The 16,730-nt window shown below is 41.4% G+C and overlaps 1 protein-coding gene and 1 pseudogene across 1 annotated transcript; both read left to right on the top strand.

Moving 5' to 3' along the window:
- The first annotated feature begins 639 nt into the window (after positions 1–639).
- LOC121640337 lies at positions 640–2,887 on the top strand (annotated as a pseudogene).
- A 9,405-nt stretch (positions 2,888–12,292) lies between these two features.
- On the top strand, positions 12,293–16,467 carry LOC121639778 (uromodulin-like). The gene is made up of 12 exons (XM_041985270.1): positions 12,293–12,532; positions 12,719–12,875; positions 12,983–13,067; positions 13,197–13,259; positions 13,434–13,633; positions 13,722–13,850; positions 13,940–14,127; positions 14,218–14,369; positions 14,471–14,716; positions 14,825–14,987; positions 15,151–15,246; positions 15,427–16,467. Exons 1-11 carry the CDS (start codon positions 12,293–12,295, stop codon positions 15,244–15,246), a joined length of 1,719 nt encoding a protein of 572 aa, XP_041841204.1. The 3' UTR covers positions 15,427–16,467.
- Positions 16,468–16,730: the final 263 nt, after the last annotated feature.

The raw sequence follows: 16,730 nt of genomic DNA, 5'->3' as shown, positions 1-16,730 counted from the left end.
GTGTTAGTTTCATGCATGTAAGTTACATACAGGCCTAATAAACAGGATCTAGAAACTTCACTAATTTTGTTCTGCTTCACTTGATCAAAATTGAAACCTGAAACTTTTATTTGTTCAATGTGCCATCGTCATTTATTCCTCACCAGCAACACATATACTGATATTTGAAAATATTAAAAAATATCACTAGTTTTTCCTTTTATGACTCTAAAACTAATGAAACAGACCTTGTGGTTGGAGAGAAACACTCATTTCATCAGGGGTATTTAATTTTCAAGCAGAGGTCTAAAAGAAATTCCAGGGGTCAAAAGGTTAAAGCTGCTGTTTACTGGAGCAACGGTGAGTTTTTATACTAAATAATAAACGCTGAGAGCAGCAGGAAGAGCCTGAAATATTGTAAAGAGCAGGAAGAGTTGGAGAGTTTCTCCACAAGAGGTCGACTAATGTAAGGATGCCTCGTGAAGTTGCTTTAAGAAAAGCAGAAGAACTGAAATCAGAACATCTATCCAGCTTCATTTACCCAAATTTACCCAAACACGTCGCTCAGCTGGACGAGGAGGTGGAACGGACATTCTTATTTCTAAAAAGTGGAACTTTACTTATCTCCGTCCTATGGCTAACTGCTCATCACTTGAGTATCAAGCAGTAAAGTTCTCTACACCCATCACTGCATACATTCTGGTCATTTACCGCTCTCTGGGTGGCAATATAGACGAGTTTGTCTCTGAAATGGACATGATTCTCTCTGACATTCCCGATGATGGCACACCACTAATTGTCATGGGAGACATGAACATTCACATTGACAAACCACAGGCAACTGACTTTCTGGCTCTCATCTACTCTTTCAATCTCAAACTGGTACAGACTCCTCCAACACACAAAGCTGGCAATACTCTTGACTTGGCACTGACCAGAAACTACTCCATAGCCAACCTGTAAGCCACCCCACTGCACCTCTCAGACCACTTCCTGGTTAAATTCTCTGTCTTCCTTACTCATGTCACTCAAGCAACTCCAAAAATGGTGTCCTAGAGCAGAAACTTGAGATCCCTCAGACCTACACAGCTGTCAGATGAGGTTTACTTTACCCTCTCTTCCCACTCAGACTTCTCCTTACTGTCTGTTAATGAGGCTACAGAAACACTCTGCTCTTCTCTTGCCTCCTCTCTGGACAAACTTTGTCCTCTGGTGTCAAAATCAGCTAGACAAAACCCTCCCAGTCCGTGGCTGGACTCAGGGCTGCAGAAAGAAAGTGGCACAAATCAAAAGAGCACACTGACTTGTCTGAGTACCAGCAAAAACTTGAAATTTTTACATCCAGCCCAAGGTAGCCTTTTATCAGAACAAGATCCGCAATGCTCCCAACACACATTAGCCTCCCACTGTGCTGACTGCAGAAATGTTTGCTTCCTACTTCACTGAAAAAATTGTTACCATCAGTAACCAATTCACTGAGCCTGACCAGCTCAGCCTTACCAAACCAGCTACTGGTGCCTCACTCTGCTCTTTCTGCTCTCTAAATGAGGACAAAGTCTCTAAACTTCTAGTCAACTCAAAACCCACAACCTGTCCTCTTGATCCTGTTCCCTCTGACATCCTGCAGAGCATTTTACCTACAATCAAAACAGCAGTAACTCATATTATCAACTCATCTCTTAAATCTGGTGTCTTTCCCTCTGCCTTCAAGCAAGCTCGGGTTACCCCACTGCTGAAGAAACCCACACTCAACCCAGCCCAGGTTGAAAACTACCGGCCAGTCCCACTGCTTCCATTCATGTCTAAACTACTGGAGCGTGCCTTCTTCAGTCAGGTCTCACAGTTCCTCCAAGATAACAACCTGTTTAATCCATATCAGTCTGGCTATAGGCAAGGCCACTCTACTGAAACTGCTCTCCTGTCAGTTACTGATTCCCTACGGCTCGTCAGATCCACTGGTCAATTCTCAATCCTTATACTGCTGGACCTGTCTGCTGCCTTTGACATGGTCAACCATCATATACTGTTCTCCACACTCTCGGAGCTTGGCATCTCAGGATCTGTCCTCTCATGGTTGTCCAGATCACATGAGCTAACAACAGGGGTGCCTCAGGGCTCGGTGCTTGGCCCTATTCTCTTTTCACTGACGACACAACTGTCTCAATGCGAATATCAGCATGCCTTGCTGATATCTCCGCATGGATGAAGGATCGCCACCTTCAGCTAAATCTGTCCAACACCAAGCTTATTGTCCTTCCAGCCAATCCTTCCTTACCGCCACAGATAAGCGTGCAGCTTGACTCTATCACGCTTGTGCATACGTCTTCTACCAGGAATCTTGGTGTCATGGTAGACAACCAGCTGACCTTTCCAGACCATGTTGCCTCGGTAGCTCGTTCTTGCCAATCAGGAGGATCAGACCGTACCTGACTGAAGACATGGCACAGCTCCTGGTCCAGGCTCTGGTCATTTCACGCATTGACTACTGCAACTCCTTACTGGCTGGCCTGCCTGCATGCTCAGTTAAACCTCTGCAGATGATCCAGAACGCAGCAGCACGTCTGGTCTTCAACCAGCCTAAAAGAGCTCATGTCACTCCGTTGCTAATCTCTCTTCACTGGCTTCCAGTTCCAGCACGCATCAAATTCAAAGCTCTGCTTCTGGCTTACAAAACAATAACCCAAACGGCTCCTGTCTACCTTCACTCCTTCACTCCAGAGCTACATTCCTTCTCCACAGTTATGCTCTGCCAGTGAAAGACGCCTACTGCTCCCACCACAACGTGGCGCAAAATCAGTAGCAAAACTCTTCCTCCTCTGTTGTTCCCCGGTGGTGGAATGATCTACCAAACTCTGTCCGATCTGCAGAGTCCTTATCCACTTTTAAAAGCAAGCTAAAGACTCACTTGTTTAAGGAGCATTTCCACACTTAGCTTAACTCTTCTACTCCACAGAATGAGTTAGAAGGATTTGTCCAGCTCTTTGGCTCAACTCAGCACTGAATAAGCTGCGTGCACTTAAGCCCAAGATGATATTGTGTGATGAAATTATGATCTTGTATTTAAACTAAATGACTTAAAAAATTATATGCACTGCCTCTAGCACCACATGACAGCACCTAGGTCGAACTGGACTCACAGCGGTCTGACTACCACTTAATTATGATGTCTCATCTTGTTTGAATTCTTGCTTGTGTTGTTCTTACTCCCAGATGTAAGTTGCTTTGGATAAAAGAGTCTGCTAAATGACTGTAGAATAGAATAGAATAGAATGCCTGTACATAAAACTGGGATGTGTGGCTTCATTTAAAATAACTAGAACATCTGTGTTCATGTAACCTAGATAACTTCAACTGGTTCATAATTACACAAAATCTGTGTAAATGTTAATATACCTAAAGGGATCTCTGAAGATGACTGTATTTCATTTTAAGTTATAGCCCCTCCTTCCTGGATTTTTCTTCCTGGGACCCCCTCTAGAAATTCCTTAAGCTCCCATACCCCTCCATTTTGTAAAAATTCTCCTGTAGGAGAGGTGGGCGCCACCATCTTTTAATCATATCGTTATCCTAGTCCATCTTATTAGTTCTCGTACTTTTTGTATGAATTTTTATTTCTATCATCAAAACATTGTTTCGATCCAAAGATGTGACAATCGTAGATAGCTGTGGAGAAATGTTCTGGGGTTTATTGTCCCTAGCTTAAACTTTGTTCTGTTTCAAATGTATAAGACCTGGAGTGGGCAGACTTACAGTGTGTTCTTTTCTCTTTTTTCGTCTGTGTTGTCCTCTTAACGGAGACCTTTTCTCCAAGAGATCACGCTGTATCACGACAATTTAATAAGCAGCACAAGGCAGAAACTCACTGGTTACACTCCTCCATGTTTCAGTTAAAAACATGCAATCTAGGCTGTCGTCTAAAATCAGATCATTAACAAAAAATATTTTGTTTGAAAGACATCTAACGTTTGAAAAGCAATGTTTGGAGGTTTGGGGGGAGTTTGGTCATTGGACAGTTTTTTCAGTATGCAAACAGATTTTTACTTAATTTTTAGCACTGCGGCCTCACAGCAATGTCGGTGGTTCGAGCTATAGGTGGTCGTATGGATGAGGACATAGTGGATGTGATCACTGATAAATTAGTGCACCAGAAAGAAAGTGCCGAGCGGGGGGGGGGGGCTGATGAGCAGGGTGGGGCTGTGTACTGGTGGTGGTAGTGGAGAGGAAGAACGGGGTGCGAGGGTGTGTGACGTCAACAGTCAGTCCTTTACGGCTGATTGCAATGTGTATTGTAGGTTGGATGCCAGTACATGCGAGCCTAATTGATTTGGGTGCAAATGAGGGGCGTTTCCAGAACAGTTTAAAATAAATTTTTAACCTTTATTTAACCAGGAAGTCCCATTGAGATTGAAAACCTCTTTTGCAGGGAGTTTTTTTCGGACTTTACGGACCAGTTCAGATGACATACCAGCTTCTTCTGAAGAGAGTAAATTTAGACACCTCTGATCTTAACGGTTACAGACCTGTATCCTATTTAACATTTTTAAGCAGAATTTTAGAAAAAGTTGTTCTTACCCAACTGAATGATTTCATGAAAGACAATGGTTTCTTTGAGGACTAGCAGTCCGGGTTCAGAGCGAAACATAGTATGGAGACAGCGCTGGTCAAAGTCGGAAATGACATCAGAACTGAACTGGACAAGAAAAACTTTTTCCTGCAAAAATTCAGCTGCTCGTGTGCTGACGAAGACCAGAAAGAAAGCTCATATTAGACCAGTTTTAAAATCTCTGCATTGGCTTCCTGTGTGCTTCTAAGTTGATTTTAAAATCCTTTTATTGGTTTTTAAAGCAAGACCAACTTCATTTATAAAACACAGTAAGTACTGACACAAGTGCTGAACAATAAGAATAGTAAGAATACGTCATTTAATTTAAAGCTCTTAGGAATTTTAGTCCTGAGTATTTATCCAACTTGCTTTTAGTTTATGAGCATCACAGGACCTTCAGGTCGTCGGGGCTGGTCTCTCATTCATTCCTAAGCTGGGGACAAAAACACATGGAGATGCATCTTTTAGTTTCTATGGTCTTCGCCTGTGGAACAGCCTTCCAGACAACCTGAGAGGAGCTGGGAGTGTTGATATTTTTAAAGGTGAACTTAAGACTTACCTTCTTTTGTTTGTGACTGTTACATGATTACTGGTTTCATCTTTTACTCAAACATCTTTGGCATCTATTAATTTCAGGGTGTAGATTGACAGAAAACTTCTCAGGTATGTTGTGTAAAAGCAGGCAGCAGCTTCAGGCGTCCAGTGCACCTGTGTGCAAATCAAAAAGCTCAACTAGGAGAACAGGTTGGATATGGTACAAGCTGTCCAGGCCTCCTGAGAACTGACTAAAATACAAGACTGGAACCCCTTTTTTCTTTTGGGTGGAGGGTGGGGGGCTTGGCCAAAAGATCACAAGAAAAGAGACAATGTCATCAGGACTTTGCCATTTTGGGGGAACCTGCTGCCTCCATCGACACTTTCAGGTTTCTCGCTAGCAAACGTTAAAAACACGTCTAAAAACACACGTCCTCACCGCGATCAGCTCACATGGAAAGTGGAGTCATTATGATGCAAAACCATTAATAACTTAAATCATTACAAGCAGATGAACAACAGATAAAGTTCAGGTTTAGATGCGTTGCCACCAGTTTCAGTCTCAGACATCTGTGTCTTCCTTGTGTTTGGTGGACGTTCGTACACCTGCCATGAATTTAAAAACTACTGATCATTAAATGAGCCTGCAGATATTTTTACAACCAGATGGATGAAAAAAGCAAAAGCCACATGACGGGGGGTAATGGAAGAAACCAACTGGAAATCAACCAGAAATGAGCAGGACAGGGACTCTTTGGGGTCTCAGATCTGGTGGAACACTTACAGACTCTAGAACTGGTGTAGCAGGGACTGGTGGGACATCTGCAGCCTCCATGGTAGTGGTTGCAGCTGGCAGAGCACCTTAAAGTGAGAGCAAATTAGTGTGAATTTACTCTGACTGAAGCCCAGCAGCTTTGATTCAGCTTCACCAACAGTTTAATAAAGATGTGTGATTCTTTGGTATTTGAGTATCAGTTTTTGGGAATAGTTGGTAAACTGGTTTCGGCTGAGACTCAAATGTCAGAGATGCTTACCTGACAAGATGATGAGGACACATTCAGTTCAGTAGAGGGAGGTTCCCGTCACCGTCGTCTCCACATCCAGTCCTCCCCTTGGATTCTATTGGGTATCGTCAAGAGCGAAGACACAAATAAAAAGGGACGAACAGAGAGAGAGAGTCAGAGCGACATCCTCCACAGAGACATCGCCAGACACATCTGTCCAACAGATCTTCAGAGAGCCTCGAGGACACAAGTCTTCATCATCTCACCAAAGCTGCAGAAGGTGAGACGAGCTGTACACCTGCGCTGGTCAAAACATTGTCTTCTGGTTTTTCATTCAACTTTTAAGGCCACATCCTTGTTTAAAGGAAAATTACACGGTTTTAGTGGCTGGTGGTGATTATCTTTGTTTTTATTAAAAGTTAACTCAATGTTTTCAGTGTAACTGAAAGAGACAAAATCCACAATCCTTCTATTTAAAAGCAGATTTTAACATTAGGTAAATCTAATACAGTCTTTCTAAATGTCATAAATATCTTTTTAGGACTGAATGGTGCCTTCTGAAAGAAAAATAAAGCAGCAAAAGAAGGAACTTTGTTGTGAACAAAGTAACACTGGAAAACGTATTAAATTACCAAAGAAAGTGATAATAACTGATGTTTTTGTTCTTGTTTTCAGCATCGTAGGTGATCCTCTTCACTGACCACACAGGTTTGTCTTACACACACATACAAACCTCATAAATTGATCACTTACAGCTGTATAGCACTTATTTACCTTGTTTATAGATATTATTACAGCTCTCTAAATGCCAGTATAATTATTTAAAGTACTACATTATTTATTATGAAGTAAAAAAATCAAACAAAAATTATTTCTAACTAAAAAGTAGTCAAGGGGATAGTTTTTGGTAGTAATTAGTGTGTTAGATATGTCAACGCTTAGCAGTAAAATAGATTTGGTAGCATCAGTATTTTTCCGTAGTGTCAGATACTCCCTCTGGTGACCTTCGACCTTGACTTCTATTGAAATTAAACTTTTTAATCTCACTGTCATTACAGTTTAAAACCCTTCATTCTTTAATGTCAGAGTTTCATCAGGAAGAAAAATTGTGAGATTTGATATTTTTGCTGGATTCTACCAGATTAAACCCTTTTACCATTATAGGCAGATGCTGGAAATTCTGGTCTTGTTATATTAAAGAGCTGTGGGGCCACCAGGGGGCGCCAAGAGGGATTTGTTTGTGTGAAGTAATTCCTGATTATTACAATGTTGACTAAAAATATCATACATACATACACACAAAATAAATAGATCCATTAATTAATCTTGGGCCCACTGGTAACCTTTGTAGGAACTGACACTATGTAAAAACTATGAATCCAATCAACAAAGTTTAAAAGACACATGAGGGGAAAAGACACAAGAAAAAGAAACGACAGCTAGCCGTAACGCAGCCAAAATAATTATAAAATAATTTTTAAGAAGCTGAGAAAAATATAAAATAAAGTATAAGAGTAAACTTGTACAACACAACCTGTAGTGGCCTATGAGGGATACACACTCTGAATGACCACTGCTCCACTTTCTGCTGCTTAATAAAGATTATAGATCTATGATCTTCATTAAAAAAATGACTATTTTCTATAGTCCTCATTTTCTGGAGACTATGTAAAATAATCTTACATGGTCCTCAGAAACAACAGAGAGGTTTAAGCTGTGGGCCCACACACTCACATACACACCAGCTGCTAACCAGAAAACAAATTTAATAAGATTAAACCAACCTCAGAGTAACTACTTACATGTACAGAATAGTCAAAGTCAGCGTCTCTTATTCCACCTCCCAGCAGCTGGAACTGAGGATCCAGCTGAGTTGTAATGACACAGCTAGCAGGAACGTCCTTTCACTGGGGAGATGGTGCTTCTTCTACCTCGTCGCCAGAGGGAGAACAGGCTTTCTTGTGGTCACCTAAAGCTCTGTCCGGGCTGCTGTGGAGTGTTTTCTGTGGCTTACAGTGAAACAGCAACGTTCCTCTCAGACCATCTAAACGGCTTCCTACAGTGCTGCAGGCTACTATAGGCTACAGTATATAAACTATATGGTGAAGCTGGTACAGCAGAGAAGCTCAAACTCAAAGTATGACCATAGAAATCTTAACTATTTACACTCATCTCCTCCCACATTTGCAGCTGCAAGCTTGAGCCTCGTGTACGTGCTGCTTGCTTCATTCCTCACCCCTACCTCACCTGACAGCCTCAGGCCTGTACAGTCCTCAGCAGAACTACTCAGTCCGGTCCCACGAGGGCTGCAGCCCCACAGGTTTTCATGTCTCCCACTCAATTCTTTATTTAAAGGATTGATCAAAATATTAAATAGTAATTGTATTTTATAGTGAAGTAATGCACATAAACAAGACTTCTATGCAAACTGAATTAGAAATTGGTTAGATACATACAAAGTATTCACAAGTGATAAATTGGCCTAAAAAAGAAGCTCTGAGTGAATCTTATCAGGGACTTGAGCCAAAAACCTAAATCTTTAAAAAGAAGCGGACTTCTCATCATGTTGTTGTTCACATATTCATACTTTGCCATGGCCTCAGCCAGCCTTCATCCTTTTTAAACCTTTGTAAACTTCCTATTTCCCACTTTTCCACATGAACCACACCCACTTCACATCGCTGTCCAACCACGCAACAGCTGCCAGACACCACACGATAATAAAATTCTGCCTAGATGATGTGTGGAGAACAGACAAAAGGGTCAAATCTGAGAGGAAGAACAACTTTCTCTGTTCTTACAGAGTATTAACAGGCCTTTACCCCCCATCCCCAGCCAACCTGAAGACAGCAACACAAACGAGACGTCTCAATACCCAATAACAAGCTGTTTAATATACAGCATTGATGGTACTGCACTAGAAGCAAGAGTTACACAGAACACTGCAAGCTATGAAAAGACAAAGCAGTTATTCTCTAGAACAAAGTATTATTAGAAATATCCCTTTAGGAAATAAATTCCTTCTTAGATTAACAGCAGCTAACAGATATGATGAAAGGAATTAATACATTAATGATGAGAATGTGTCTTACAGTTTTTGTCCAATCAGCTTTGTGTTTCAGCTTTCTGACAGCTGATTGGATCCCTTCCAACATGCTCCACCCCCTTCTCTACCTGTTTGCTCTCATCTCACTGGGAGGTAAGCCAGAGACACATCAGTCAACCAGAGACAGAGAAACATTCACATCCTTAAGATGAGCAAAAGTTTAAACTCACATTTTACCCTGTAAGCAGTAAAAATCTGCATTAGAAATGTTTACTTCAGTAAAAGTATGCACGTGTAATAGTACAAGGTCATGTTATCAATCATGTTATAAGTGCTGGGTTTATATAAAACAACTGTTGTAGCAGAGGTGAAGCTCTGTAATGATTTAGGTCAGGGATGTCAAACTCCAGTCCTGCAGGGGTTTAAATGTTCCTCTGCTTCAAAACACGATTCAAATCAAACAGATCGAATAGCTTGTTGTCAAGTTTTCCACAATGAGCCATTAGTTTGACTTTAGGTGTGTTGAGGCAGGGAAACATTAAAAGCTGTAGGACAGCAGCCCTCAAAGAGTTTGACAACCTTAATTTAGATGAAGAAGCCGTTCCTGGAGGAGGACAGACAAGTCCAGAAACCAAAGTCCATGTAAAGAGTTGGTGTATAACAGGAGAGGTGGTCAGTGTGAAGGGAAAACACATGAAAGGCAGGAACAAGTATAAAAACTGGAGCTGAAAACATGCAAATGAGGAACAGATGTGGGTCATAAACAAGTCTCCAATCTACAGTAAATACAAAGAAGGTTTATCATCTAAAGGAGCAGAAGAGCAAAGCAAAGGCAAGAAACATAAATTACTGCAGTTCACAGGAAAAAAAAGATTTAAAACAACAATATTTAACATGAAAACCTCCTAACCATCATTTCTATAATAAAATGATCTGATTTCTATCAATCAAAGGAAACTTTGGTTTCTTAATAAAACAAAAATGGTCAATACACACAAATCTGATGTTTTTACTTAATTTACAGTAAAACATGATGTAAAAGTTCTTCATGTGCTCTATGTTTATTAAGGAGTGTGTGAGATTATCCTGACATCTTTATAGAACAAAGCTGCTGACTGATGATGTTTTATTCCATCAAAATGTGAAGAAGCAGTTTGAACTTTAGTCTAACTGCTGACAGACTGAAGCTCATCTCTCATGTTTCTCCATCTCTGCAGGTGCTGTTCAATTTATAGAGACATTTACTGTAAATAAAGAGATCAACATCAGCTCCTGTCCCATCACGTTTTACCAGAAAGTCTACACCCAGCTCTACGTACGTAGGATGAAAGCAGATGACTGAGAATATCTTTGTGTCTTTCCACCTGCTGTCAGTATTAATGTTTTCTCTCTAAATGAGAGCAGTGTGTGTTTACAGCTCAGTTCAGGATTATTTGTGTAAACACCTCAATATCTTTTTTCATCTGTCTCATATTAGAAATAAAACAGCTGCTCTATGAGAACTAATAAAATCTGAACCAGAGTTGAAAGTTGATAATGTAGAAAATCTAAAGATAAGATCATAAATGGAGTGAAACACACACTGCAGTGTGAAGAGAACTCCACATCTCTGCATAAATACATGATCCTAACAAAGCCTGCACCGTTGGCCAGTATTTCATGTTTCATATTTAAATGACTCCTGTTTGCATCATTTGTGAAAACAGAAAAACGTTTATTTTAATTAGATGTGTGTGTTTGATATTTAACAGGTGAACTTCACCAGTCAAAACTTCGTGGTCTGTTTCAACGGCTTTTACAACCCTTCAACCTCAGGAGACTGTTTACTTGGTCCTAAATCCGATGATGGTTCTGTTGACTTGTATAGTGACGAGCCACGTTTTCTGGAACGTTTTGTGAAGCAGGATGCGTCTACAATAACAAACCCAGCAACTTGTTCGTTCGTCTTTTATGTGACTAGAAACTACGACTATGTAAGTGTTATTCATTTTATAAGGATCAATCCAAGTGTTAATTTTTCTAGATAAACAGATGAAATTCAAAAAAGAGAAATTAATGAAAATATTTAAATGTAATTGAATAAAAATGAAAAAAAAAAGAAGATTTTTCTCTTTTCTAATGACATTCTATCATTTCTCTCATTACAGGTTTATTTTTATCTTATTAGTTTTCGTGATCAGACAGCTCTGGGATTAAATGACTACAGCCTAAACAATCCAAACGTTACCGAGGTGAGTGCGTGTGTGTGTGTGTGTGTGTGTGTGTGTGTGTGTGTGTGTATAATCTAAACTCTCCCTGAAACGTGTCTGCTTCTCTTCACGCTGCAGTTAACAGGAAAACATCAACAGTGATGTTAAAAAGGAGAAAAGACAAACTTTGTCTCTTTTCATCCTGATGTGTGTGAACTCCGTTCATTCATCTCTGTTGTCTTCACACTGATTGTCTTTCTCTCTGTCCAGAAAGTTGATGTTTATGTTAACGGCACATACTCGACTTCTGTAGTTATTTCTGCCGCTGATCCAGAGGCATACATTGACATCAGTGGATGCAGGTTCTCAGGTCAGTAAATCTCTGTCTCCAAACATCTCCTTTACAATTCTGATAAAACTGTAGAATTTAAATGTTGTTTAGTTTTAGCTGAAAAGTGATCAGTGATTTTATAAATGAATGAAAAAGCTCCTGTGCTTCTCAGGTAAAGGCTTTTCTCCTAATACAACACATGTAAATGAAACCTGCACCAGCGTCTCATGCGGTCTTGACAGATCCATCACACTCTCAGGCTGTAATGATGGGGAACGCTGTGATGGCCACGGCAGGTAAATATCTTCACTTTATACTTGTTACAATATAATAAATAAACATGATAATCAGAAGAAATGTGATGACAGGAGTTTTCACTTTGAATCAGATATGATTAAAATACAAACTGCTTCCTGCTGCAGATGATCTCAACTTAACGAAGTCTGTAAAGTTTGTCATCAGTGATGTTTCTTCCAGCACCACCATGAGATTCACAGTTCTGTCCTCAGTGAATTACCTCTAAAAAAGTGGCGCCCCCTGGTGGCTGCAGTCTCACCAGCAGCTAATGATGCTGTCTATCCTTGTGTGTGTTCCTCTGTCAGCTGCATGATATCATACACCTGCAGTGTGACCGGTCCTGCTGTCATTGACGTCCACAACAAAGCCGACTTCATAGAAGATCGCTGTTCCTACACTTTGCTGTCGGATTCGTGGGTTTCAGGCGTTCAGATTCTGGCCAGTTTCCGTGAGCGACGTCGTACAGATGTGAGCTTTGTGGACAGTGTGACTCTGCGGGTGGAGGACCCAGGCGTTGACGTTCTCCTGAAACAAGACGGCAGAGTCCTGGTAAGCTTCCTGAACTTCAGTCCACCAGTCAGGGTGGAGTTTGGTCTAAAATCCTCCCCACAGTCTCTGCTGTGGAGGCTCTCATCTTCCCTCTCAGAGACAGTAGAAACAGATTGATGAAGCAAGGAGATGATGCTGATGTTTCTCTCAGTATTTCCTCCATCTTGTCTCTCCACTGTGACTCAGGTGGACAACGTAGCTCTGGTCCTCAACAGCTCGGTCCAGGAGGTTCATGGTGTCCAGCTCTCTAAGGACCAAACTGGAGTCACGGCCAAAGTTACACTCTCTGGACGCTCTGCTGCTGTGTTCTTTGATGGAGACACAGCACAGATTCACATGGAAGGTACAGAAAGTGTCATTGTGGACGTGGAGACCAAGAAACTGTTTTCTGTTGATCCAGTTTAAACATTGATGATTCTCTGACTCACTTTCTGTCCTGAACCATTTCAGGACCTGCTGGATCATCTCTGGTTGGTCTGTGTGGAAACTCCAGCAGTTTTTCTAGTGCAAAGCTCTCTGAGGACAGCTCCTCCAGGTAACTCCTCCTACAGACCGACTCTCTGCTGCTGCTTGATGAATGACTTACAGATACTGTGTATTATATGTGCTGTATGAATAATCCGGAGCAGACCAGCAGTCCTGAATATGTGTTTGTCTCCTGCAGCTGTGAGAGCGTGTACACTGAACCTGCTGACGGTACGATCGACTGCCCCATGATGACTGAACGGTGAGCAGATTCATCCACACAGCAGGAAACATCTTCTGCTGTTATACTCTGATCTATTTGACATGTTACATCATATCAGTCATGTTACATGACACTATTACAGATGGGAGATAAACATAAAGGAGCTGATCAGTTCATTGGATCTCATGTTCTCTCTTTCCATGTGTGGAACAGCTGTAACCTCCTGATGGAGGCGCCCTTCTCCTCCTGTAACACCATCGTGGATCCAGCTCCCTACATAACTGCCTGCAATGCAACTTTGTGCAAATATCCTGCAGTGGACGGTCTTGGGTGTCAGTTTCTGTGGGCCTACGCCAGAGCCTGCAGCCTGAGCAACGTCACCCTGGAGAGCTGGTGGTCTGAGGCTCAGTGCTGTAAGACCTGAGCAACTTCAGCTAAATTCACCTCTATTTTTGTAGCTCATATGTGTTTAAAATACTTTACCAATATGTGTTTCTGCAGCTCGTCCTGAGGCCGTTTGTCAGGACCAGGTCTGCAGTGATCATGAGTTTTGTGGCGAGTTTGGGGGTAACACTGGCTGCCTCTGTAGAGCTGTTTTTGCCTCCAGTTACAGAGAGTCTAACACTCTGGGTACGACAGCTGTGACCACAACATAACAGGACTGAGTTATTGAAGGAAAACATTTAACTGTTTCTTTTCATCATTATGCTCATTTTCAGGAGATCCAGTGTTCTGCACACAGAACTCTGCCTCAGTCAGTCTGGTGGGTTGTCTCCTGAGGGACAAAAACATTGACTACTCTGTCTTACACCTCAATGATGAGACCTGCAGGGGTGAGATGGACCAGGAGAGTGGCATGGTGACTTTCAGCTTCAACAGCAGCAACACCTGTGGTGCAGTGATCACGGTGGGTCCTCTCCTCCACATCTTTACTCTGTATAGACAAAAAGAGAATAAAGAGGCTTCTTCCTTTACATCTGAATATTTGGCTCTGCAGGTTAACGACAGCCAGGTGACCTACAGGAACGCCATTATGGCTCAGAACAGCTCTTCTGAAGGCATCACTCGCAAAGATCAGTTCTACATCGACTTCTCCTGCATCCATGTTCAGCCAGAAATGAAGACTGTGGCCTTCAGGATCAAAGACAGGTGTGTTCTGGCTGGTAACTTCATTTCTACTGCTACGTGAAACCTTTCAGCTGGTTTGTGAGTCAGAGAAGCTGAGGTGTGTTTATGTGTGTCGTCTGCAGCTCTGTGATCCAGCACATCACATCTGGAGAGTGGAGTTACACTGTAACCATGAAATCCTACACCGACGCCGACCGCACACACGTTGTGGATTCTAACACTGATGTGATGCTGAACCAGAAGATCTGGGTGGAGCTGGAGACCGAAGGGTTGGATGCAGACCTGATCGCCGTGGTGACGGACTCCTGCTGGGCAACTGCCCAGGAATCGTCCAACAGCACTCCGAGATACGACCTGATCCAGAATCGGTGAGACACACTGAGAAGTGGAAGCTGCTCACTGGGATTCCTTCATAGATGTGATTTCTGATGGTTGTGATGGGAGGCTGAGAAAAGTCTCTTCTTGTTTGTGAGCAGCTGTGCCAACGCTGCTGACCAGACAGTGATGGTGGAGGGAAACGGGGAGGGAACCTCCAACTACTTCTCCTTCACCATGTTCCAGTTCACTGGGAGCTCTGGTGACGTCTACCTGCACTGCAAACTGAATCTGTGCATCAAAGAGGGGAACAGCTGCGTCCCGGTACGCCTCGCTGGAAGCTTTACTCAATACGACTGTTTAATACTGGTTATATGAGAGACTGGACTATTCTTGTTACTTAATTAGTCAGAACTGCTCATTAAAACCCTGATAAAATCTATAAAAATGCATAACGTTTGGACTGAAAGTTGTTTTGAACTTGTAGGATTGTTCTGGTGGAGCTAAAAGAAGACGCAGATCTGTCAGGCCTAAACATGAACGTGGAGCTTCAGCCTTGGTCAGCATGGCCTGGATTAATTAGGTAAGACTGCTGTAGTAGATGATCATCCTGTTTTATAAACAGAAATCATGTGTGATGACGGTCAGGCTGATTCCCCAAGATCTGATTGAAAAGAACAAGACTTTGTTTGAGCAGAAACTATAAAGTAAAAAAATTCATAAAAGATTCGTCACTCACATTTTCATTTCATTGCCTTCTTAGGTGGTTGCCATGGTGACATGGACTGACTGACAGGTTGCCGACCTTGGTGATGATCCCTGACTTATGTGTGGTCCTGATGTGGAGCTTTAATGTGTGAAAGGATGAATTTTAGTGGTAAAAGGTTATTGAAGGTGTGTGAGGTTTACATTTGATTTTCATTTAAACCAGAATAATAATCTACATTTTATTGAGGTATGTAATCAGGTATGACTACTGTATCCTGTATCACTTCATCTCCCAGCATGCCTAGAGGCATTCCCAGACCTCCCAGAAAGTCATGGATAAACGTAGCTGTAGCACATCTGTTTGATTTGTGACCTTCAAACAAGAAAATATCTGATGGCATGTTGCAGACATCCACATGCATAAAGGTCTTCAACCAAAGAGAAAATACTTCTCTCAGGTTGTTCAAGCTCAACATGTTTTAGGCCTGAAGATGTAAAACAATCCAGAATTAATGAGTTAATACTAAGATGTAGTGATTTACAGATACAGTCTGGAGCTATGAGGTGGTTTAGAGGTAATAAGTTAATCTCATAATCAATCAGTCTCTTTTAAACATGTCGTTCTCAGGGTAAAATCATAGGTGAAGGAATGTAATCTGATTACTTTTAGTTTGTAGCTGTATTTTGTGTGATGTCTGATGCATTTATGTCTTTTAAGATTAAACTACAGTAAACAGAAGATGTTTATGTTTTTTGTAAGGTGAGAGTTTACAGTTTCTTCATGTTTACAGTGACTGGAAGGATTGATTGGTAACTAAGCTAACTTAATTGGTAACTAGGTCGGGGTTAATCATGGATGTAGGGTTTTTGAAAACTATGTAAGGCAATCTGAAGCGAGTCTGCAGCCCTGCAGAGATATTTACTGATGCAATGTCACATGTTCCATCCTTCCTCTTAGAAAGAAGAGTGAATATTAAACATGCTTTTTATTTTGTTTCCATTGGATCTTGTTTTTCAGAAGGCAGTTTGTCTCAGTTCAGTTGAAAATGAAAAATGCTGCTTTTCTCTGTTTTATGGTTGAAATCTTTGTTCAGCATCTAAGACACTAAAAAATCAATAAAATAAGGATGTGGGTAAAAATGAAACTGAGTTTGTTTTCTTTCAGGGTTGGCAGACTTTTGTTTTACGTTTTATAAGCTTGTTTTAGCTGATTTGTTGTTTCTATTCTTCTATTAGTTTTTATGGTAAATTGGCTGCAGTTTACAGTTTTTCTTAATTGCTAAAACACTAAACCCTATGGTCTGAACCAAATGCTCAGTTGCCTGAACCCACTGATTTAATCAGTCACTCTTTTGACAA

The sequence above is a fragment of the Melanotaenia boesemani genome, chromosome 5 (assembly GCF_017639745.1).
Source record: "Melanotaenia boesemani isolate fMelBoe1 chromosome 5, fMelBoe1.pri, whole genome shotgun sequence".
Classification (NCBI taxonomy): Eukaryota; Metazoa; Chordata; class Actinopteri; order Atheriniformes; family Melanotaeniidae; genus Melanotaenia; species Melanotaenia boesemani.
This window is presented reverse-complemented; position numbering and strand designations above follow the sequence as displayed.